Raw genomic sequence first — 19,656 nt, 5'->3', positions numbered from 1 at the left:
GGCCTTCCATCTCAGCCCGCCAATTAAGATTTACCTCCATTGATTTGTTCCTGTTGAGAAGTTGATTAATCTGCTGATTAATGTATGTTTTGATCAAGGCTGTCCTTCTCATTTCCTCAGCTGCTCCTTTGTTCCAGGAAGTCTTTGTTCTTCCTATGATTGTTTATTCTTGCCATCCCATTTTGCAATATTATTTCTTTTGTGCAAACGGAATGTGATTTCCTTGGCTTCGTTTAGCCCTGCCTGTCACCACTCTCCCGTCTGTAGCAGCTCATAAAGAAAACTAATGAGAATCTGTCTCCAATCACCTTTGTCTTCATTAGATTTTCATCAGCCTTCTGTGACTCCACCGGTGCCTTGGTGAAACTACTGGTGACACACATTGGAAGTATTAAATAATCTTGCTCCAGGTTATGTACTTCTGTGGCAACTCCATGATCTCCTCAGGGGAGCTAGGAGTGAAAGTCCTCTGGCAGGAATAATAATAATAATAATAATAATAATAACAACAACAATTTATTATTTATACCCTGCCCATCTGGCTGGGTTTCCCCAGCCACTCTGGGCGGCTCCAACAAAATATTAAAATACAGTAAACTGTCAAACATTAAAAGCTTCCCTAAATAGGGCTGCCTTCAGGTGTCTTCTAAAAGTCTGGTAGTTGTTGTTCTCTTTGACATCTGGTGGGATGGCGTTCCACAGGGCAGGTGCTACTACCAAGGAGGCCCTCTTAATGGTTCCCTGTCACTTCGCTTCTCGCAGTGAGGGAGGCACAAGAAGGCCCTCGGAGCTGAACCTCAGTGTCAGGGCAGAACGATGGGGGTGGAGATGCTCCTTCAGGTATACTGGACCAAGGCTGTTTAGGGGTTTAAAGATCAGCACTAACACTTTGACTTGTGCTCTGAAATCTACTGGGAACCAATGTAGGTCTCTCAGGACCGATGTTATATGGTCTTGGCGGCTGCTCCCAGTCACCAGTCTAGCTTCCGCATTCTCGATTAGTTGTAGTTTCCAGGTCACCTTCAAAGGTAGCCCCACATAGAGCGCATTGCAGTAGTCCAAGCAAGAGATAACCAGAGCATGCATCACTCTTGCAAGACAGTCTGCGGGCAGATAGGGTCTCAGCCTACGTACCAGATGAAGCTGGTAAACAGCTGTCCTGGACACAGAATTGACCTGCGCCTCCATGGACAGCTGTGAGTCCAAAATGACTCCCAGGCTGCACACCTGGTCCTTCAGGGGCACAGTTACCCCATTCATGACCAGGGAGTCCTCCACACCTGCCTGCCTCCTGTCCCCCAAAAACAGTACTTCTGTCTCGTCAGGATTCAACCTCAATCTGTTAGCTGCCATCCATCCTCCAACCGCCTCCAGACACTCACAGAGGACCTTCACGGCCTTCACTGGTTATGATTTGAAAGAGAGGTAGAGCTGGGTATCATCCGCATATCGATTAACTGGGAAACATGTCTTCTTTGATACACAAGCATATGAATCATCCTTACAATGATTCAGATCACTGGCCAGTCTAACTCAGGACTGTCAGCTCTGGCTGACCCATCTCCTGCTCAGAGTAGAACCTAAGTTAGTTGTCCCATTAATTTCAGTGGGTCTACTCTGAGTAAGATTTAGTTGGATACAGTGCTAAACCTTGTTCACAGCAAAGGGCTGTGAACAACCTTGAGATCTTGAAGATCCCTTTAACTTGAAATGCTTGGCGTTGAAACTAGAGTGTCCAGCATGCAACGCCTGTGCTCTCCTTCTTAACTGTTGAGTGGGATGGGCTGCTCATGGCCCCAAACATAATTATGTGCAGCCATTGGCCTAATTTTAAAAGCTCTCCACGTAAGTGATCACGTCATACCTCTGGCAAGAGGGATCTGTCCTCCCCCAGAGAAGTAGAGAGGGGTTGTAGAAAGAGAGAGAGAGGGACGGCTGTGCCTATTTTTGACTCTGATCCCACCCACACTCAGCATTCCCACCCTCCCAGAGATTACCCCCAAGTGAATGCAGAAAAAAGTTAGCTTAGCCGACGTAGCCCACTAGAAATGTGGATTTGAGGTATGCAGCAGAGATGTAGACAACCTTTAAAATGTTCAAGGAGCTATGCTAGCCTTTTCCTCACTCAATGAAAATCTGTCCTCCAAACTTTAGTCCTTTTGAAAAGTCAGACCCCCTTTGCATCTGTTTCAAAGAATAGGGCTGCAAAGGTAAACTTGGAAATGCAAGCAGCTGTTCAGTGGAAACGAAAGCATAGAAGGTTGAAATTTCCTCCAGGTCCCTCTCTGTCCTTTCCACATCGTAATGTGAATTTATGCTAATCTTTTTCAGTTTTGTTTTCATCCCGGGTACTCTGAATAGAGACTTGAAGGCTTTTGTCCTCATAGCAGGCTAGTAGCACTAGAATGGGAATAATTTTCCTAAGCATTTTGGGCATGTTGCATAGATCTGAATTACTGCACTGACACCTTAAGGGTCATTGCACCACACACACACAGTAAATCCCATCAACACAGGGACTTCAAGAGTTGCATAGCTTGGCTGCCCTGTGTCTTCTGTCAATGTTGTGACCAGAGAAAAGGTTTTTTGACAGTCCTTGGATACACCCACCTTGTCTTGCTTTCTTACTAGACCTCTGTATGTCTCAAATGATGGGGCTGTTGGATTTGGGAAATCTGCATTTCTTCTCAGCCTCATTTGAGGAAATTTCTTTAGGAATGTTTCCTATCTGTTTTCCAGAAGTATGGTTGTGACCTTATGCATTTTTTGGCTTTTTTTTTAGGATGAAAGAGAACAAAAGCACTTATCTTTTGAGCCTGGCCAGGCTATAAATCTAATTAAGTGCAACATTTTTTAAATTGCCTGTTGTCTTGCATTGAAGTGTAGCTGAAAACCCTCCCAGATGCCAACCCTACTCAGGTTACAAATGACAAGAATGTGTTTGGGTCATTCTCTTGCTGGTGTTTACTCACTGCCTTTATTTATTTTGCTGAATTAATCATGTCTCAGGCTCATCTTGTAACCATTCTGTGGCAGTGCAGAGTTGTCAGGCCATTTGGGACTGGAATCTCAAAGTACACAATCTTGCGGTTGGGGGAATAGTTTGCATAATTACATTTATAAACTCGATTCTTGCCTTTTGCTTACCATTGTGGTTGAAGCGCAATGTTGCATTTTGCTAAGTAAAATTAGCAAAAGACAGATCCCTGTCTCAAGGAGCTTCCGATACTAGAAAAGAGAAAAGTATGGATGACAAGCCAATAGAGAAAGGGGAGGAATGGGTCAGAGTAACCAAAGATGAATGTAAGCAGATGGCTGTTACATCCAGCCAGGCATGCAGTGCAATCGTATGCATATTTACCTGGAACATATGGGACTTACTCCCAGGAAAGCCTGTACAACATTTCAGGCTTTGTATAATAGAGCTTCAGGCTTAGTTTCAGTTTGGGGTGATAAATAATGGATTGGCCTAAAGACTTCTTGGAAAGGCCAGTACCTAATTATTTCATCAAGTAAGTGGATCAGAATAAGTCAAATTCTTCATTATCCCTCTTTAGTATTTTTGGACAGCTCAAGCTCAGGCTGGAACACTGTTCAGTACCAAGGACAGTTCTAGTGATTGCTCATGATTTGCCTGGAAGGCTGGCACTAGTCTGCATATTATACCTACTGTGTTACGTATAACAAATGTATTAAATTAAGCTTACCCCCAGAACATGTCAAAGAATGCCTCCATCCCCCCCCCATGTTACTCTTATGCATCAAAATTAAATATCCACCATATGTTTGGGGAGTGTTTAGTGCCCAGTGATTAAAAGGTTTGTTTCTGAATCTACAAACGACTCCAAAATCAAAAAAGCATCCTAAAGAAGATACAGAATAAGTCAGAATACCAAATACAATAAATGGCCCAGGTATTGTCCTCCCTTGAAAGCCCTCATCTCTGAAGATTATGGACTCCCGTACAGTTAGATTTTTGTGCAGGGTGCTGAGATTACACAAAGTGAACTTTTCAGCTAGTTGGGCTCACAAAGAGCACTCTCTAAAATTGTGAATGGTAAATCTCATGGCAGGTGAGTAGTTTTCCCTGCTGCTGAGAGTGACAAAGGCTTTCAACGGAAGATATCACCCAGTGCCTTGGACTCTCAAAATCTTTGTTACTTGACTTCTTATGTACCGTAGTTTCTTTAGGATTATGTCTCTTACCTTCAGGTTTTGCCTTTATTAAGAATGTCCCACTTCCTGGGTAGGTTTTTTTTTTTTAAGGTTTCAAATCAGTGCAGATATATATCAGTTGATGCCTTGCGTGTGTGAATGCATTATCACAAATCAAAGAGCTGAGACGCAACTTCCATGTCACTTCACCTCACTTCAGACACAATTGGTTGCAGTCCTAACGCCATTTACCTGAAAGTAAGCGCCAATGAATTCAATAGGACTTACTTTTGAATAGGCATGGTTAGGATTGCATTATAAGTTAGTTGCATATAGGCCCCATTAAAATCAATGGGACAAGTTAGTCATGACTGAAGTCTCATTGATTTCATTGGTAACTAAGTGCAAAATTGATTTCATTGGTAACTAAGTGCAACTAGTGTGGTATAGATCTAGCCCAATGCTTTTCAGTTGAATAAAGTTACAATATATGTATGCATGTGTGAACCAGTCCATAAATGACACTTTTCTATGAAAAACGAAGTCTGGGTTTGATGAAAATAGTATTGTTTAATATTTCATTTAGGCAACAGGAATGGCAATGGTTATTCTGGTTTTGTTTTCTGTTTACTCTTCAAAATATATGGGTGCCTTACTGTTCACAAGCAAAATGAACTGTGAACTGCTTGACTGATCTTTGGGTTGCTTTGTTTTTTGCTTTTATATGATTAGGAATTCTGTTCCATCGATTTTGCTTCTCCACCTCAGTCTGCTAGTTTCGACATCTCACTGCATGCTTGCGACCAGGCAAGTTCTGTGGTCCCTGCTGTGTGAAGATGGCTTTGCAGAGGATTCTGGGATATGGGTATTTTTATTAGACAGGAAGATGCTGGTTCAAATGCTCTTTATTTTACCTACTGTCTCTAGCCTTTTTTAAAAAACAAAACAAAACAAAAAGCAGTACAGTGGCATGAGCAACACACACAGAACCTGCTCCAGTTGCTGACCCTTCCAACATTCAACAGTTGATTTAAAAATGTGTCTTTCCAGTTAGCTCATTAACTGTATTGTAAGCCACCTTGGACATGAAAATCATGACTGAGAGTCAGGGGTGCAAATATTCTAAATATTCATTAGGCCACCTGTGGGGTGCATTGAGTGGAAGAGTCTTTTCAAAGCCTTACAATAAACAAACAAACAGGAGGAGCAACATTATTCCCCACCCCACCCCCAAATGCTTATGGAGGTGGGTAAGAGAGGGTCTTTTTAAATGACCAGGAAAATACTTGAGGGGTTGAAATTCCCCTTGTGTCTCCCTCTACCCCCTCCCTCCCCCAAAAAACTAACCAACCACCTTTGCCACCACTTTTCTGTTTGCCCCTGGTGAATAACCTTGACAGAAGAGAGTAGTGCCCAAGATCTTCTGAGTAGGAATGGAGACTGAATAGTGTTGACTGAGGGAAGTGAGGTGCTCAGTCAACAGACATGGGCTGCAGTCACTTTCCCTGCATAGGTTGATTCACTGAAGGTGCCTGAGCCTTCCTTTCTCCAGTGTATTATTTCTTATTTCACCTTTGATCCCAAAGGGTGAAATTGGGCTCAGAGAGTCCCCTTTGGCATGCACTCTCTGGGCTTCAGTACTTTCCTTTTGTAAGCAAAGTGTGGCTGGGGGTGTTTGTCTCTCTTCTCCCCTGAAAGTGGACACTGAGAAGAGGGATTTCCCGCACAGTTCATCTTTACCCTTTGCAAATTTCATGGGGCGCCAATTTTTTTTTATTGTTATTTATTGCATGGAAATGAATTCCTGGCTAAACATAGCAATACAATGCCCATGTACCTTGGGAGACTGTTCCTGTAGGCTCTGAGCAGTAGCGATAATAAACAGTTGGATGAGTCCTTTTCTCAGCTCTGGCATCATCTATTTATTTTGCAGTGACCTCTCAATAAGGCCAGCTCCATATTAAATTATTTGCCCATGTATTATCCAACACAGGATCATTTGTACACAGAAAATGAGGGGAGTGATGGGGAAATTACAAGTACAAACTGAACAGCAAGACTGTTAGTAAGATTGTTGTTGAATTTGAACAAGGCAGGGAAGGGAGAAATGGCTAAACTGAACTTAAAATCCTAATTGGGGGTGGGGAGGGGCCAGAGAGCTGATCTGCCAGAACTGTAGAAGGATAACTCTGAAATAATAAAAATGCTGGTATTTATTTGTATTTTTTATTTCAAAGGTTCCAATTATTGCTTATTAAAGCTAGGAGCATAAAAACAAAGTCTAAACATGTTTGAAACTTAGAAAACATAGGCTTATATCACCAGTGCAAATTAGATTATCCAGTTCCCCAATAGGTTGTAACCAGTTGACAGGCAAATGTCCTGGTGATAAGATGTTAGCATGGCAGAAGTCCTGCAGAAGCCAAAGGCTCCATTGAATGAGCTATAAGACCACATTGCTAAGGGCCAAAATAGATGGGACAGAGATACAGTGATCATATATTTTATCCCTTAATTAAGGGAGGAGAGCTGTGGGCAGGAACCCAAGTCAGGTTGGGACTGAAAGAATGGAGGAGGGTTTTTAAAAAATCCATCCCATTTCCCTACAGTACATTGCTGCTTGCTCCATTAAGAAAAATGTAGTTACTGTCCTAAAAATGTACAACCTAAGCAGCCAGGGAGTCTTAAAAACAGAATATACCCTCTCTCTTTAACTGTGTGAAAGGAGAAGTACCTGCTTTCTCGCTGTGTTGTGAAGGTTGCTGTTGTGTGCTTAATCTGGCTTTTGCTTGTTAGCCCATTGTAATCCATTTGACTAGTACAGTACTTCTATATTATTCTGTAGCAGAATCAATGTAATGTACCATATTTTTCCGTCTATAAGACACCCTCATGTATAAGATGCCCCCTACTTTGGGGGACACAGGTTTAAGGAAATGGGGGGAGGTGTATCCGTGTATAAAACGCCCCCTAATTTTAGACATTATTTTTTAGGGGGAAAACTTAATCTTATACACAGAAAAATACGTTAATTTGAATTATGACAACTCTGAGGATGAAAAGTTTTGTGGCAAAAAATGTAGGTGATTATGGCTTCTAAATGTGGCCCAATGCTTTTTGGGTTGTAAGCACATGCACATTTTGAGTTTGATTACTTTTTTAAAAAATTGAGTGAGGACTAACATAAACTGCCCCAAAGTATCTTCACTTCCTTCCTTTCTTACTATATAACTCCACTGTTCTGTGTTAAACCATTGTGCCTTTTTCCTTTTGGTACGGGTTTTGTACATTAAGTATCCTTTATTCAACCTGCTGTCAATTTTCTTAGCTCTACAACTTGATATCATGATCCAAACCTCAAGCAAAATGACCAAATCACAGACCAATCAGTGACAAATATGATAAATAGGTGATAAAACAAAAATACAACAGTGGGCTCTAACCTGTGATATGATATGATATGATATCATATCATATCATATCATATCATATCATATCATACAATATGATATGAGTTACAGCCAATAAGCCACAAAAGACCCATGCATTAATGAAAATACAACACATCACAAAACTAAGCCTCAACAAATTTAAACAACCAACATGAAGCTTGTCTATAACAGAAATAATAAACAATCCATGAAAACGGTATGTGACGGAAATAATAAATAGTCCAATATAATGTAAATGAGTTCCATCTGTGAATGGAATGCATCAAATAAAACTGATGTACAAATTGCATGCAATGTAAAGTTAATATGATGAAAACTTTGGAATATATTTTTGCTTAAGTACGTCCTCAGAATCTACTGTGATGGATTGCATCCAAGCCTGATTCTTCCCAAGATATCATTGGGCACATAGCAATTCAGTAAATCCATAAGTAACAAAAAGCAGAGAGCTACAGACAGACGGTAGACAATGTTGTAAACTTTTTCAATAGCCTTCCAAATCTCAAACAACCACCAGGACTCTAACCCAAAGACAGAGGAGCCAGCCAGTTCAAGAGGCCTAATGGAGCAAGCCATGGAAGTACTGGACCCCCATACCCAAGGCCTGACATGAAGCCAGGAACCCCTGAACTGAGACCCCTCACACAGTACCCCTTGAGCCAGATTGCCCTTGTAGGACTCCCTTCTCCCATACGAGGGGCTTCATATTCCACAGTGCCCTTTCACCACTGCAGTGCAGCAGGCAGGCAAGAAGAGAGAGGAAGTTGCCAGAGCGCTGTGCTCTAAGCCAGAAAGTTGCCTCTTTAATAATACTGTCTGCTCTTCAGGAAGCGTGAAGAGCCTGGAAGAGATAATATGGCCCATGCAGAATATAAGTGAAACAGAAGCACTGCAGCCTAGGGGTCCCAGCAACCTTTCTCTGCAGGTCTTGCCCTGATGAGGCAGGTGTGAGGACTAAAGGTCCCCACCTTCCCAGTGCCCACTAAGGCTACTTCTCTGCTGGGTCTTTCCCAAGCAGTCTCAAACTCTGCCTGCACAAAACTGATTTCTGTTCAACCTGCTTAATTTCCCTGCATGCCCTAGGAGACCAAGGAGGAGGAGAGCTGGGTGTTGGGATGCAGCCAAGGAATTGGGGCAATTGGCAGGCCCCCAGCTGGCCCCAGCCCACCGGCCGGTGTGCCGAGCGATCTCCAGTCCTTGGATCAGCATGAAACTGCGACCCGAGCTTCAGAAGCCTTCAGAAGCTGGAGCATGCAACTCAGCAGAGTAAATAACCCTTCGCAACAGAAGTGGTAGGGAGACGGCTATGTGAGCATATTTACAAGCAGTTTATTCAGCATACATCAGGACAAAAGGAAAACATGTCTTCTCTCCTTCGTGTCCAAGCAAACAGCACATAAGCAAAAGCTATACACAAACGGAAGTTCCCAGCAAGCTGTGCTGGAGTTTAAACAGGCATGTGACACACAACAGTCATGCCTGTTCCTTAAGGTGGAACGGAATATCCTAACACTGGGTGCAGCTGGAGGGGGAGACTACCCAGCTTCATCATCCTGCCTCTCTTGTCTCCTGGCTCCACACCTCTCCAGCCTCCTCTTCTGCCTCAGAGTCTGAAACAGACTCTTCCTGCTCACTAAACCCTGTTACCTCCCCTGCATATTACCCATCCTCCTCCCTGTCTGTTCTTCCTCACTCTTGTCCCTCCGACCACTCACTGTCATCCCACCACCAATCCCCTGGCTCTTAGCAGTCTTCCTTTGGGGGCTTACCCAGCTGGTGCCTCCCACCAATCCTGTGCATCCAGCCACTCCATGACATAGGCTTTAAAATTAAGGTATTCATCAGTATCTGGGGATTCGCAATACAACTAAACATGAATCCACCTTTTCTGCATTGCGAGGTCTTTTTCAAAAGACCATGAGATGCTGAGTTAGGGGAGACTTTGTAGGGAAACCTGCTCCTCATACATCTGAATATTCAGCTTACCCACTAAGAGTTGTAATGAAAAATATTGATGGAGGTTCTCGATGAAAACATGGGGTCACTCCCTGCTCAGATGGATAGAGGGTAAGCAGGAAATTCTCAAGCAAACCCTTACAGAGCCATTCATCAGCTGGACACGGAATGGAACAATGCAGTAATTCCTCCCCGGCAAGCAAAGAAAGAGCCTTCAGGAATGAAAGATAAATCAGACCTCCTCCACTGGCAGGTTGTAGTGTAGTAATTTTGCAAGGTTCCAGCAATCAGTGACCTCTAATCCGGGGTGATGTACTTGAGAAGCAGGTTTTAATAACACATTTCCACAAAACACCATGCACTGGTGACTCATGCAGTGCCAAAAGACAGAGAAGAATCTCTTCTTGCATAAGTGTACACTGAGCACACTGGCTGAGACTGTAAACTTGTTTTCTCTTGCAGACCGTTGGGACACTGCTGGTTATTGGAAGAGTTTACAATGCAAACTCCAAGGCCTAATTCATATGCCATTGGGAACTCAGCCGGATGGATGCTGCCTTGGTGTTATTGGCTGCCTGTGGCAGCTAGTCTCTCTCCCCCCCCCCCCCAATTAAAATCTGGGTGGGTGATCAAAACTATGTCCCTGCTTCATCCACCAAAGTAACCTGGTATCTGTATAAAAAAAAAATAAACTAAAACAACATACATGGTGGTTTTTCTCTTCTTATTAGGTTGTTGGCTGCTAATTTTGCTTACAGCAGCCCAGCAGAAAGAGACTGTATTGTTATCCCCATATTTTAGATAAAATTCTACCCATGCTAATATATGATTTGGTTACCATCAGCCTTAGCTGCATGGAGCTGGTTAACATGAGGCTACCTGTGTAAAGGGAGGCCTTTGGGGAAGAGAAGCTCTCAGGAACAACTGTGCCACAATGGTGATATATTGCAGCAGGCCTAAACGGAGGATTTCTCCCTCCCCATCGTCCAGCCAAGACACTGAGCTCCTCTTCCGAGGGTCTTCTGCTGGTTCCCTCATTGCAAGAAACGAAGTTACAGGGAAGCAGGCAGAAGGCCTTCTCAGTAGTAGCGCCCTCCCTGTGGAATGCCCTCCCTTCAAATGTCAAAGAGATAGAGAATTACACAAATTTTAGAAGACATCTGAAGGCAGCCCTGTATCAGGAGGTTTTTAATGCTTGATATTTTTATTTTGTTTTTAAATATGCTGTAAGCCACCCAGAGTGGCTGGGGAAACCCACCCAAATGGGTGGGGAATAAATAATATTTTTTTTATTATTTCAAGATGCAGATTAACCAAAAAGAAAATTAACCAACAGGGTTCTCTGCTTTTTGCTTTCCATATGCATATAACAACTGCAGGACAGATTATTAGATGCTGTACACCAAAGTTTCTAGACTGCATACAATAAAAGTAATTAAAGCACCCAATACAACCCAGTAAAACTAAAATAAATGCAAGAGGGCAGACTAAAGAACAAAAAATGACTAAAAACAGCAGGATCCCTTCCCAATTGTTGTGCCAGTCATTGTGGAAACAGAAGAAAGAGGTTGTATTAGCTCTTCATTAATTAGTTATAGAATAAATCTGGTCTTGAGGTACTCTCAGTGTCATACAGCATTGTCTTGATTTCCTCACTGTTTTTGTTTGTGTTTTCTTCTAGGTAACTGCCCTTACTCAGGATAGTCACCATGGATAATAACGTTGTTGAGCACCAACTCAGTGGTGAGTATCTTGAATGCTGAACAAACTGTGCTAGGGTTTTGTTTGGAGATATCAGTCTTGGTAAAAGTCTCCCTGCTCAAACAATAATAATGTGATCTCCCTCCCATTTAGACATTTTCTGGACAGAACATCCAGAAAACTCTTACAGCCCCAGAGACAGGAGGGTATCCAGACAAATACTGAGGGCTGCATCTCACATATATCTTTTGATGAAGCCCTTACCTTCAATCCAGTAGCTTTCTAACGTAAGAACTTATTCTAAGGGCCAAGCTAGGTGAGATGGTGAGAGATTTATGAGAAGCTCAATACTACCAGGTGCACACAGAGTAAGTTCTCTAGTTAAGGTCTGTGGAAAGAAGATGCTTGAAGAGAATATTTGGTGGCCTACCCCCAGTCTAATGTCCTACAGATGTTTTGGACTACAACAGCCCCATCCAGCATAGTCAAGGATGATGGGTGTTGTAGTTGAAATTTGGAAGGCACCAGGCTAGGGAATGTAGACGTGTTGTTGCTCAGTATTAACGTCTGACCATTGATTCATCTGTTTCCAAGCAAAGATCCATATATTATTGTCTCAGCTGGTTACTAGAGGTTTTTCAAATGAATTTCTCTGTTGGGAAGTAGCTGGTGAAAATATATGGGCCTTCAGGTCTCTTGGAAGCAGTTGTGTGAATCTAGAAACACAACAATACTTGGTATGTGAAGAAGTTGTGCATTAAGTTGGTTCAAGTGTGTATCTTATTGCCACTTCTTGTAGATCACTGCAAACTGTAGAATGTGTGTTTGCTTGAAAGCTGTTCCCATTTATCATAATCAGGTGGGAGCAATTTTCTGTGCCAGTATGAAATTCATAGCATGGTTGAACAGTGGGCCATCTATCTACATTGAAAAGATTATTGCAGTCCAAGTCTGGTGAGGAGACTGTTTGGATACATATAGAAACAGAATATTTGAAAGCTAAAAGTCAAAATGTAGGGGGAAAATGTTTTCCGAAACCATGAAGAAATAAACACATTTTTATTCTCACTGGTAAGAGGAAAAATAGATCAATTTTGAAAAGCTGAAAGAAAGAAAATGCTTCTTTATAAACTAGTAATGGGTAGTATTCACAGATAAGCCATCAAAAATATTGAACAAGAACTGAATAATATGAAATCATTTAATGAAAGATTTTTCTTATGAATAGAAACATAGTGATGATAAAAACAAAGTGTTGTAATTTTCCTAAATTTGGGAAGTTACTTCAATGGCTGTAAACAAAAAATCCTGTTATGTTAAGCAATCACATATTTTCTTAGATAGTTCACTGTACAGAGAGACTATAGTTTAGATTTGAAAAGAAAGATGTGTTCCGTTGTGTCAAGCCATTGTGGTGCAGTTTTGTGTGAAATGTTGTGTACTGTTGGTGTGGGGTTGGTGGTGGTTATGAATTAAGAACGGTTAGAACCTTAATTTGCACCTTCATCCTAGCATCACAGAAGATACCACACAGAAGGCCACTTACTTAATATTCCTATAATGCTTCTGTAAGATTTCAATGTGCCATGATAACTCTCTCTCTTCTTCCAGTCATAAAAAGTCCACCTGGATGGGAAATAGGTATCTATATTACTGGAGCACTTGTTTTGCTGGGAATAGCTGGAGTAAACCTGTGGAAGCTATGGAGGTCTGGCAGCTATCCTGCACCATCTCCATTTCCAAACTACGACTACAGATACCTAGAACAAAAATATGGGACCACATATTCTCAGATCAAGCAAAAGGTAAAGGGCATTGAGAAATCCATCAGTTACCACAATCATCCATTCCCCCCTGTGCACCATCATAATAGCAGATTTGATTAAGAGCTCCCACTTGAGTCCAGAATTTTATTCAGTGGTGGGACTACGAGGGCATGCGGGGAAATTAAACTCTGGGGCCTGCAAAAGGTTGATGTTTTACAGTAGTAAATAGTTTGAAGTTAATCTTGAGCTCTGACTAGCTTTCTGTTCTGCTTACTGTCTGTAGAGAGCTGCGAGCAACTTCCGAAAGGCAGGAGAAAGGACCTCTCCTGTTCGCAAGCCCAGCCTGAAAATGGATGACACCTTCGAAAACATTAATGAGTTGGGCACTTTGGAGCTGATGCACAAAGACCTTGAGTTGGCTCCCTATGGGCCACTGAAAAAGTCCATCTCCACCGATTCTCTCAGTTCCATCTCCTCAATTGGAAATAACTTTGGCCATGAGTTCACAGTGGGACAGGTGGAAGTCAATATGGAATACAATGTGAACTCCAACACCTTGCATGTTACACTGCTACAGGGCAAAGATCTCATGGAGAAGGAGGATGTCAACTTTGAATCATGCTTTGTGCGCATCAGTTTGCTTCCGGATGAGCAAATAGTTGGCATTTCAAGGGTAAGTTTCCCCACCATTTTTACTTGTATACAGTGGTGCATGACATAATAGCAGATGCTCAGAATGTTTTTCACCATGTCTTCCAATCAAATGAACATGTGTTTCTTTTTGGAGTTTTTATGCTGGATTGATGTTAGCTTAGTTGTTCAAGTGGTGAGATCTAGGCACTTTTTGGGTCTTCACTTATAGTTGATTTCAGATTCCTGAGGGAATGTTGAAGTTTCTCAATCATGCAAAAATGTGTTGTGTGTGATCTACATCTGCATTCTAGGAACTGTGTAATGAATTAACTGGCCATGAGCATGAGTATGGCATACTGTGAGTATCAAACAATCTTGTTCTTCCTGTTCTTCAGTTCAATAGCACAGTGTTGACTTCCTTAGAATAGGGGTGAAAGAATGTTTGCTGTAATTAAGTGCCCATCCACACTTACTCCATCGGATTGTTTTCTCAGACACAGGTTTTTAGACAATTCTTTAAGCAGAGTAAACCAATACCTTTCCACACCATTTTATGTGGAATGTTTGGGGTTTGGAATCTAGTTAAAGTATAAATGGCCTCTCAAGGGACTGTCCTGATTTGATTGTGCTTTTACTGGTGTAGACTGTTTGAGCTTTTTAGAATTGGATTTGCTAGAGTTATGTGTTATCTGTCTTTAAGAGAGCTATTGTTAGAATGTATGGATTTTTAAAAATAGTACATTGCTTTATTTGTTCTTTAATTACAAACATAATGTTTTATAAATAAAAATAAATATTTAAAGCCAATAAGATCAGCTGTTTCAGCCCTCCAGGTTTAATCTTTGTTAGAAATTACCTGACTTGAGATGAATTTAGCTGCCTTGATGTTGCAATCTCTGATGGCCCATAGAGTCATGTGTCACACCTTTGCCTGCTTTGATGCAATGAGACAACCTGCATTTCTAGGGTCTATGAGCAGCTATTGCTGAATGAAGCAGCAGCAATTATATAATTAAACCCATGGTTTATGAAAGTATATTGTGGGTGTAGGTTGACTGGGTGCTCTGGTAGCTTTTGCCAAAAAGGGAAACATCTTCCCTAGCTATTTATGAGTTAAGGGAAGGAAAGCAACACTGCACCACTGATTTATCCTTTTCAAGACTCCAGAGATTTCCCATAGTTCAAGAGAGGGATAATGCAAGGCCTCTTCATACAGCATGATTATCTTGCTGAATAGGAATCGGTTGTCAGAAGCAGTGTGATCACAGGGTCGCTGAACTGTAAAACTGGCAGTGACTTGAGGCCTCTTTAGTCAATGTTCCCCTCACCCATTTCCTAGGCAGAATACATCACACTGTGTGGCCACATATTTATCCACCCTGTTGCTTACAGTTACATTCAAACACTATGTAAAAGCGGTACTTATGGTGAAGCTAAATTGTTATAACAATTTGTAGAAAGGGGCCCTCTTGAGTCTGTTTCAGCAAAAACAACTAAGGCATTTATTATGACATAAGCTTTCATGGACTTGAGTCTACCTTATCACGAGAGAGATCTGGAAGAAACAATATGCATCATGTCAACTGAAGATGAACAACTGAAGCAGCAGGAAATTTATCAAGAGATGATAGATTGGAGAAAGTGTGGAGGGATAACATTCTTAGGAGGAGGACTGATTTCTTTCTGATATTTTAGTTTTGATGCCTGCCTTGGAAATTACTGTTGTAGTTTAGTTGGTGTTATGGTTTGGGCTAGGAATGGGTGCTGAGATGTATTTTAATACTGAGTGATGTTTGAATTTGTTAGCTGCCTTGAATTTCTTTTGAAAATTAGGCAGGATTATGTTGAGCAATTAGTAAGCGGTTTTCTTTAAGGCATTAACATTTAAATCAATTACTTAATTCAAGGTGCTTTCTTTTCTTGGTGATTTAAATTGTCTTTACTTAAATTACTTCACATAGCATAGTATTGAGGACTTTGAAGTCTCTTTTTTTACAAAGATGGATGCAGCAACTCAGGATTCAGTAGCTTGCCAGCCCCTGTTTTGTTTTCTGTGAATTAGTCTAATCTAAATCTCAACTCTCAGGTGTGAATTCCTGCCATTTGAAAACAAAGTTTTCTTAAAGCCTCCATCTCTGATGTCTTATTCATCTTACAGAATAGATTTACTTGCTACTGTAAAAGTTAGAAAATTGACAGATGGTTTTCCAAACAACCTCCACAGAGGAAACTTTGACTGTATCGCAAGGCTTATACCCCAAAATTGTTAATCCTTCAGGAAAGGCTCCTGTTGTGAATAAGATTTCCAGAACAGGAAGGCAACCACATATATTGATTTTGCAGGTTCATCTAGGCTGAGGGCCTTGAAGAACTTGTACAAAAACAATCAATATAGTTGTCTTTCTTCTCTTGGGGTACAGATTCATTTAACAGACAGTGTCGGTGCTTTTTCACCTTGCTCTTCGTCTACATTGCAGTCACTAGGCGACAATGTAATGCTAGCAGCACCGCTAACTGCATTCTCTTAGGCTTGGGGTCCACCTTTAGCCCAAACCTGCATTTGGGAACCCACTTTTTCATTCTTTTTACCTTATGTTTGTGTGATGGTACTGCTCCTCTTGGAAGACTAATGCTTAAAGAAAGGCAAAGTAACTCCCAAAAAGTCATCAGTAGAATTGTCACCTTCTGAACCAGCCATTTGATGATATGCTGATGCCATCATATGAGAAGATTCTTCTTTTAATTCCTGCATTTGAGGTTGCTATTAAAGAAACAAGAGCAGACCTGACTGTCTTTCCACCCAGGTAATTTGGCAACCCTACATCGACCATGTTTTCCAAACAGATGCCTCAATATAATTTCCATTCAAGGACTGATTCAATTCCACCTTCTCCACCCCCGGCAGTCTTGCTTAAGAGAATGGTTGTGGAATGTTGTGGCAGAAGTTCAACATAATTGCTGTGGGTTGGCATCACATTCTTCTTCATGAAAATCATATGGTAATTATTTTAGCTACAGGTCTGCAGATTAGTTTCCAGCAAGAGTTCCATGAGACATTAAATTGCTCCTGTGGGTAGATTGCTTGCAACACAGACTTTTACACACACGAGCAGGCAAAAAAGGGCTAATCTGAAGAGGCTGAGCAGTTGGAGGCCATTGGGCCAAATCGGATAGATGTGACAGAAGCATCCCACAAGTTGCCAGCTCAGAGGTAAAAAGAGGCCTGTGGAAGGGACAACATATGTGGCAAGAAGCCTAGTCAGTAGGCCACTTGTGGCTTTGGCCCAACATCTCTTACTCCCTTTTCACAATGGCCTCTCTGGCAAAACAAATGACTGATCTGGGGCCTTGGTGGTTTATAGACTGCTTACTCAGCTTTTGTATGTGTGGGTTTGTAGAATTTATTTGCTAATAGTTAGGTCACCGTGGCAAATCTGGAAAACGTCCCATTTCCCTACAAACCATTGCTTCCTCGTGGCCTTCAATATCTGTAAGCTCCATGATGTTGTAGCTCATTGAGGGAAGAAAGACTCGTATTGGTGCTGACCACAATCTGCTCTGTTCTTTTACTACTGCTTTGTCTCCCGGATGAAATCAGCAGTTAACTTCAACTGCAAGTAGACTGGAGAATTACAGGCAGGGCAATTTGTATAAATGGCATTTCTGGACAAGCTGATATAAGCTTAGCAAAAGAGGAGAGCAGTTGGGAGCTTGGATGTGGAAAACATAAGGACAATTACTAGGCTTGGAAAATGTGTGTGTGATTGTTTTTAAAAGGATTGTTTCCCCTGCTTCTCATCCTACCAGGGCCGCAGGAGGCCACTTGCTTCTCTCTGCAAAGCCATTTTGCAAAATCAAGGCCATGAGCCTTAATACATATTGCTATTTCTTTGGCTGTGGCAACAAACTGGTTTGCCTCTCAATCAATGAGCAAGTGATAGAAAACAACTTTTCTAGTTGGATTAAAATGGCTATTTCCAGGCTGCAATCCTAAATAAGTGTATTAGGAAATAACCCCCACCCACCCCCACCCACAGTAGCATTTACTTCCAAGTAAACATGCATGTTGAATCATTGACGGCATTTGGCTATAACACTGACCATTAACCACGGTATTCAAATCAGCGCTCGTGGCTTGTTTCTCCCAAACATATCATAGGGTTGCCATACATCTGGAATTTCCCAGACATATATGGAATACTGCAGCCACAAGTAGTGTCCGGGTGGAAATCAGCAAAGTGTCTGCGAAATTTGGCAAAACCCTTACATATCACCATTGGGAAGCAAGCTTTGGGTTCCTTGCAATAACTTCGTCTGATACATACATACAGTTCCTCCTGGGATTTGTTTATTCAGTAGTTGTGTGTGTGTGTGTGTGTGTGTGTGTGTGTGAGAGAGAGAGAGAGAGAGAGAGAGAGAGAGAGAGAGAAACAAAAATAGAGAGACAAGCTGCTCACTACCCAATTGGATTTTCCAAGAGTACAAAATATTGTCTGACAAATACCTTGGCACTGGCTTTGGTTAAAAGAAAATCTCATCAAATAAAGACCATTCTCTCTATATTTATGCTTTAGTGATATTTATTATTTATCACCTCTTATCTATAATTCACTGACCTTATTGTCTCCTCAGTGTCCTGTGACAAGTAATAAAGACACATTAGTTCCCCCCCTTTTAATGCTCTCCAGTATTTTAAGAAAATAAGTAACATTGGTAGATCACCTTTCATCTAATGACTATTCAAATTTGCGCAGAGATCAGTCCTTCCCCACTGTTGCTAAAAGCCACAAGAAGAGATGCTTAGTAGTGAGAGCATCACATTCTCTCCTGCATTAAGAACAGCGCATGTAAAGCAGTGATGGGAATCAGATAATTTTTCTGCTTTGTACCTAACCCAAGGCATGCCTGACCCTTAACCTACTCAATCATTTCCTGGCTGAGCCAAACTCTTCCGTTTTAAATCACTCTCCCACACAGTAGCTAGCAAGCATCTTTTCAGTGTCACGTTACACCTGTGTCAATCAGCGTTGCCCACATTTCATCTCTTGCATTCCTGCCAAGAGTGGGATATTTGTTCAGCATTACAAGTGCCATCAGAGTGTTTTCCATCACATACTCAAAATATACCTGTGCAGGCATGCTGTCCAGAAGGCTACATTTGTGAAAATGAAGATTGAGATTGCCTGGATTTTAATAAATGCACAAGCTGCAGTGGCACATAGGAGGCTAGTGGCTGCATGTTGCCTTTCTCTTGAATGCAGTGCAGTGCACTCAGTTATGAAAGTCTGCCCATCTTTGAGTCTCTGTCCACCTTCTTTTCCTGAGCTCTTTTACTGGTGTGTGTGGGAGAGGTACAGTCAGAAAGTTGAAAATATGAGAAAGATAATGGAGGAAGGTGTTTGGGCAACCTGGTGGGAGGAAGCCCTTGCTATGCCTCTTCCTTCTCGTAGTGGGTGGTGATTTGTAGACATTTTGCTAGGTTTTCTTCAGCTACTTCCCCATGACTTGTTTACACTTCTTCATCTGCGTTCTGCAGATGTAATGAAAACCTGCTATACTACTTTTAAAATCATTTCCCATGAGCAAAACACACCCAGTCCCTTACATACTTTTTCTTCATCTGAGCTACCTTTTGAGACATTTTATCTACCCCATACCATTCCCACTAAATCTCTCCAGTTTGTTAGCATCTTCTTTAATGTTGGCACCTTGAAGTGAATGCAGTATTCTAGATGAAGTCTCAGAATGGTGGAGCAGAATAGCCCCTTTCAGATTTGGGATCTTATGCTTATGTTGAAACCGAAACTTCTCAAGGTCATGGTTCCTTATGAGCAGTTTGCTTTCAGGAAGCTCCCTTGTGCAGAACAATTCACCCATCTGCCTCAGTATTGTCTGCATTGACTGGCAGCAGCTCTCCATGCTTTCAGTCACAAGTCTCTTCCGGACCAACCTAGAGATGTCAGGAATTGACCCTGGGATCTTCATGCAAGGCA

The 19,656-nt window shown here is 41.7% G+C and overlaps 1 protein-coding gene across 3 annotated transcripts in view; it reads left to right on the top strand.

The window, feature by feature from the left end:
* SYT12 (synaptotagmin 12) overlaps positions 1-19,656 on the top strand; it is a 54,093-nt gene that overhangs the window by 13,064 nt on the left and 21,373 nt on the right. For all 3 annotated transcript variants that reach the window (XM_083698300.1, XM_083698301.1, XM_083698299.1), the window contains 3 exons: positions 11,245-11,306; positions 12,876-13,069; positions 13,314-13,703. In XM_083698300.1, coding sequence (XP_083554426.1) covers positions 11,273-11,306; positions 12,876-13,069; positions 13,314-13,703 — 618 coding nt within the window. In that variant the 5' untranslated portion in view covers positions 11,245-11,272. The remainder of the gene's footprint in view (positions 1-11,244; positions 11,307-12,875; positions 13,070-13,313; positions 13,704-19,656) is intronic.

This window comes from Podarcis gaigeae (genome assembly GCF_964106915.1).
Source record: "Podarcis gaigeae genome assembly, chromosome: 1".
NCBI classification, from domain to species: domain Eukaryota; kingdom Metazoa; phylum Chordata; class Lepidosauria; order Squamata; family Lacertidae; genus Podarcis; species Podarcis gaigeae.
The sequence above is the reverse complement of the archived record's forward strand: the minus strand, read 5'-3'. Positions and strand labels throughout refer to the sequence as shown.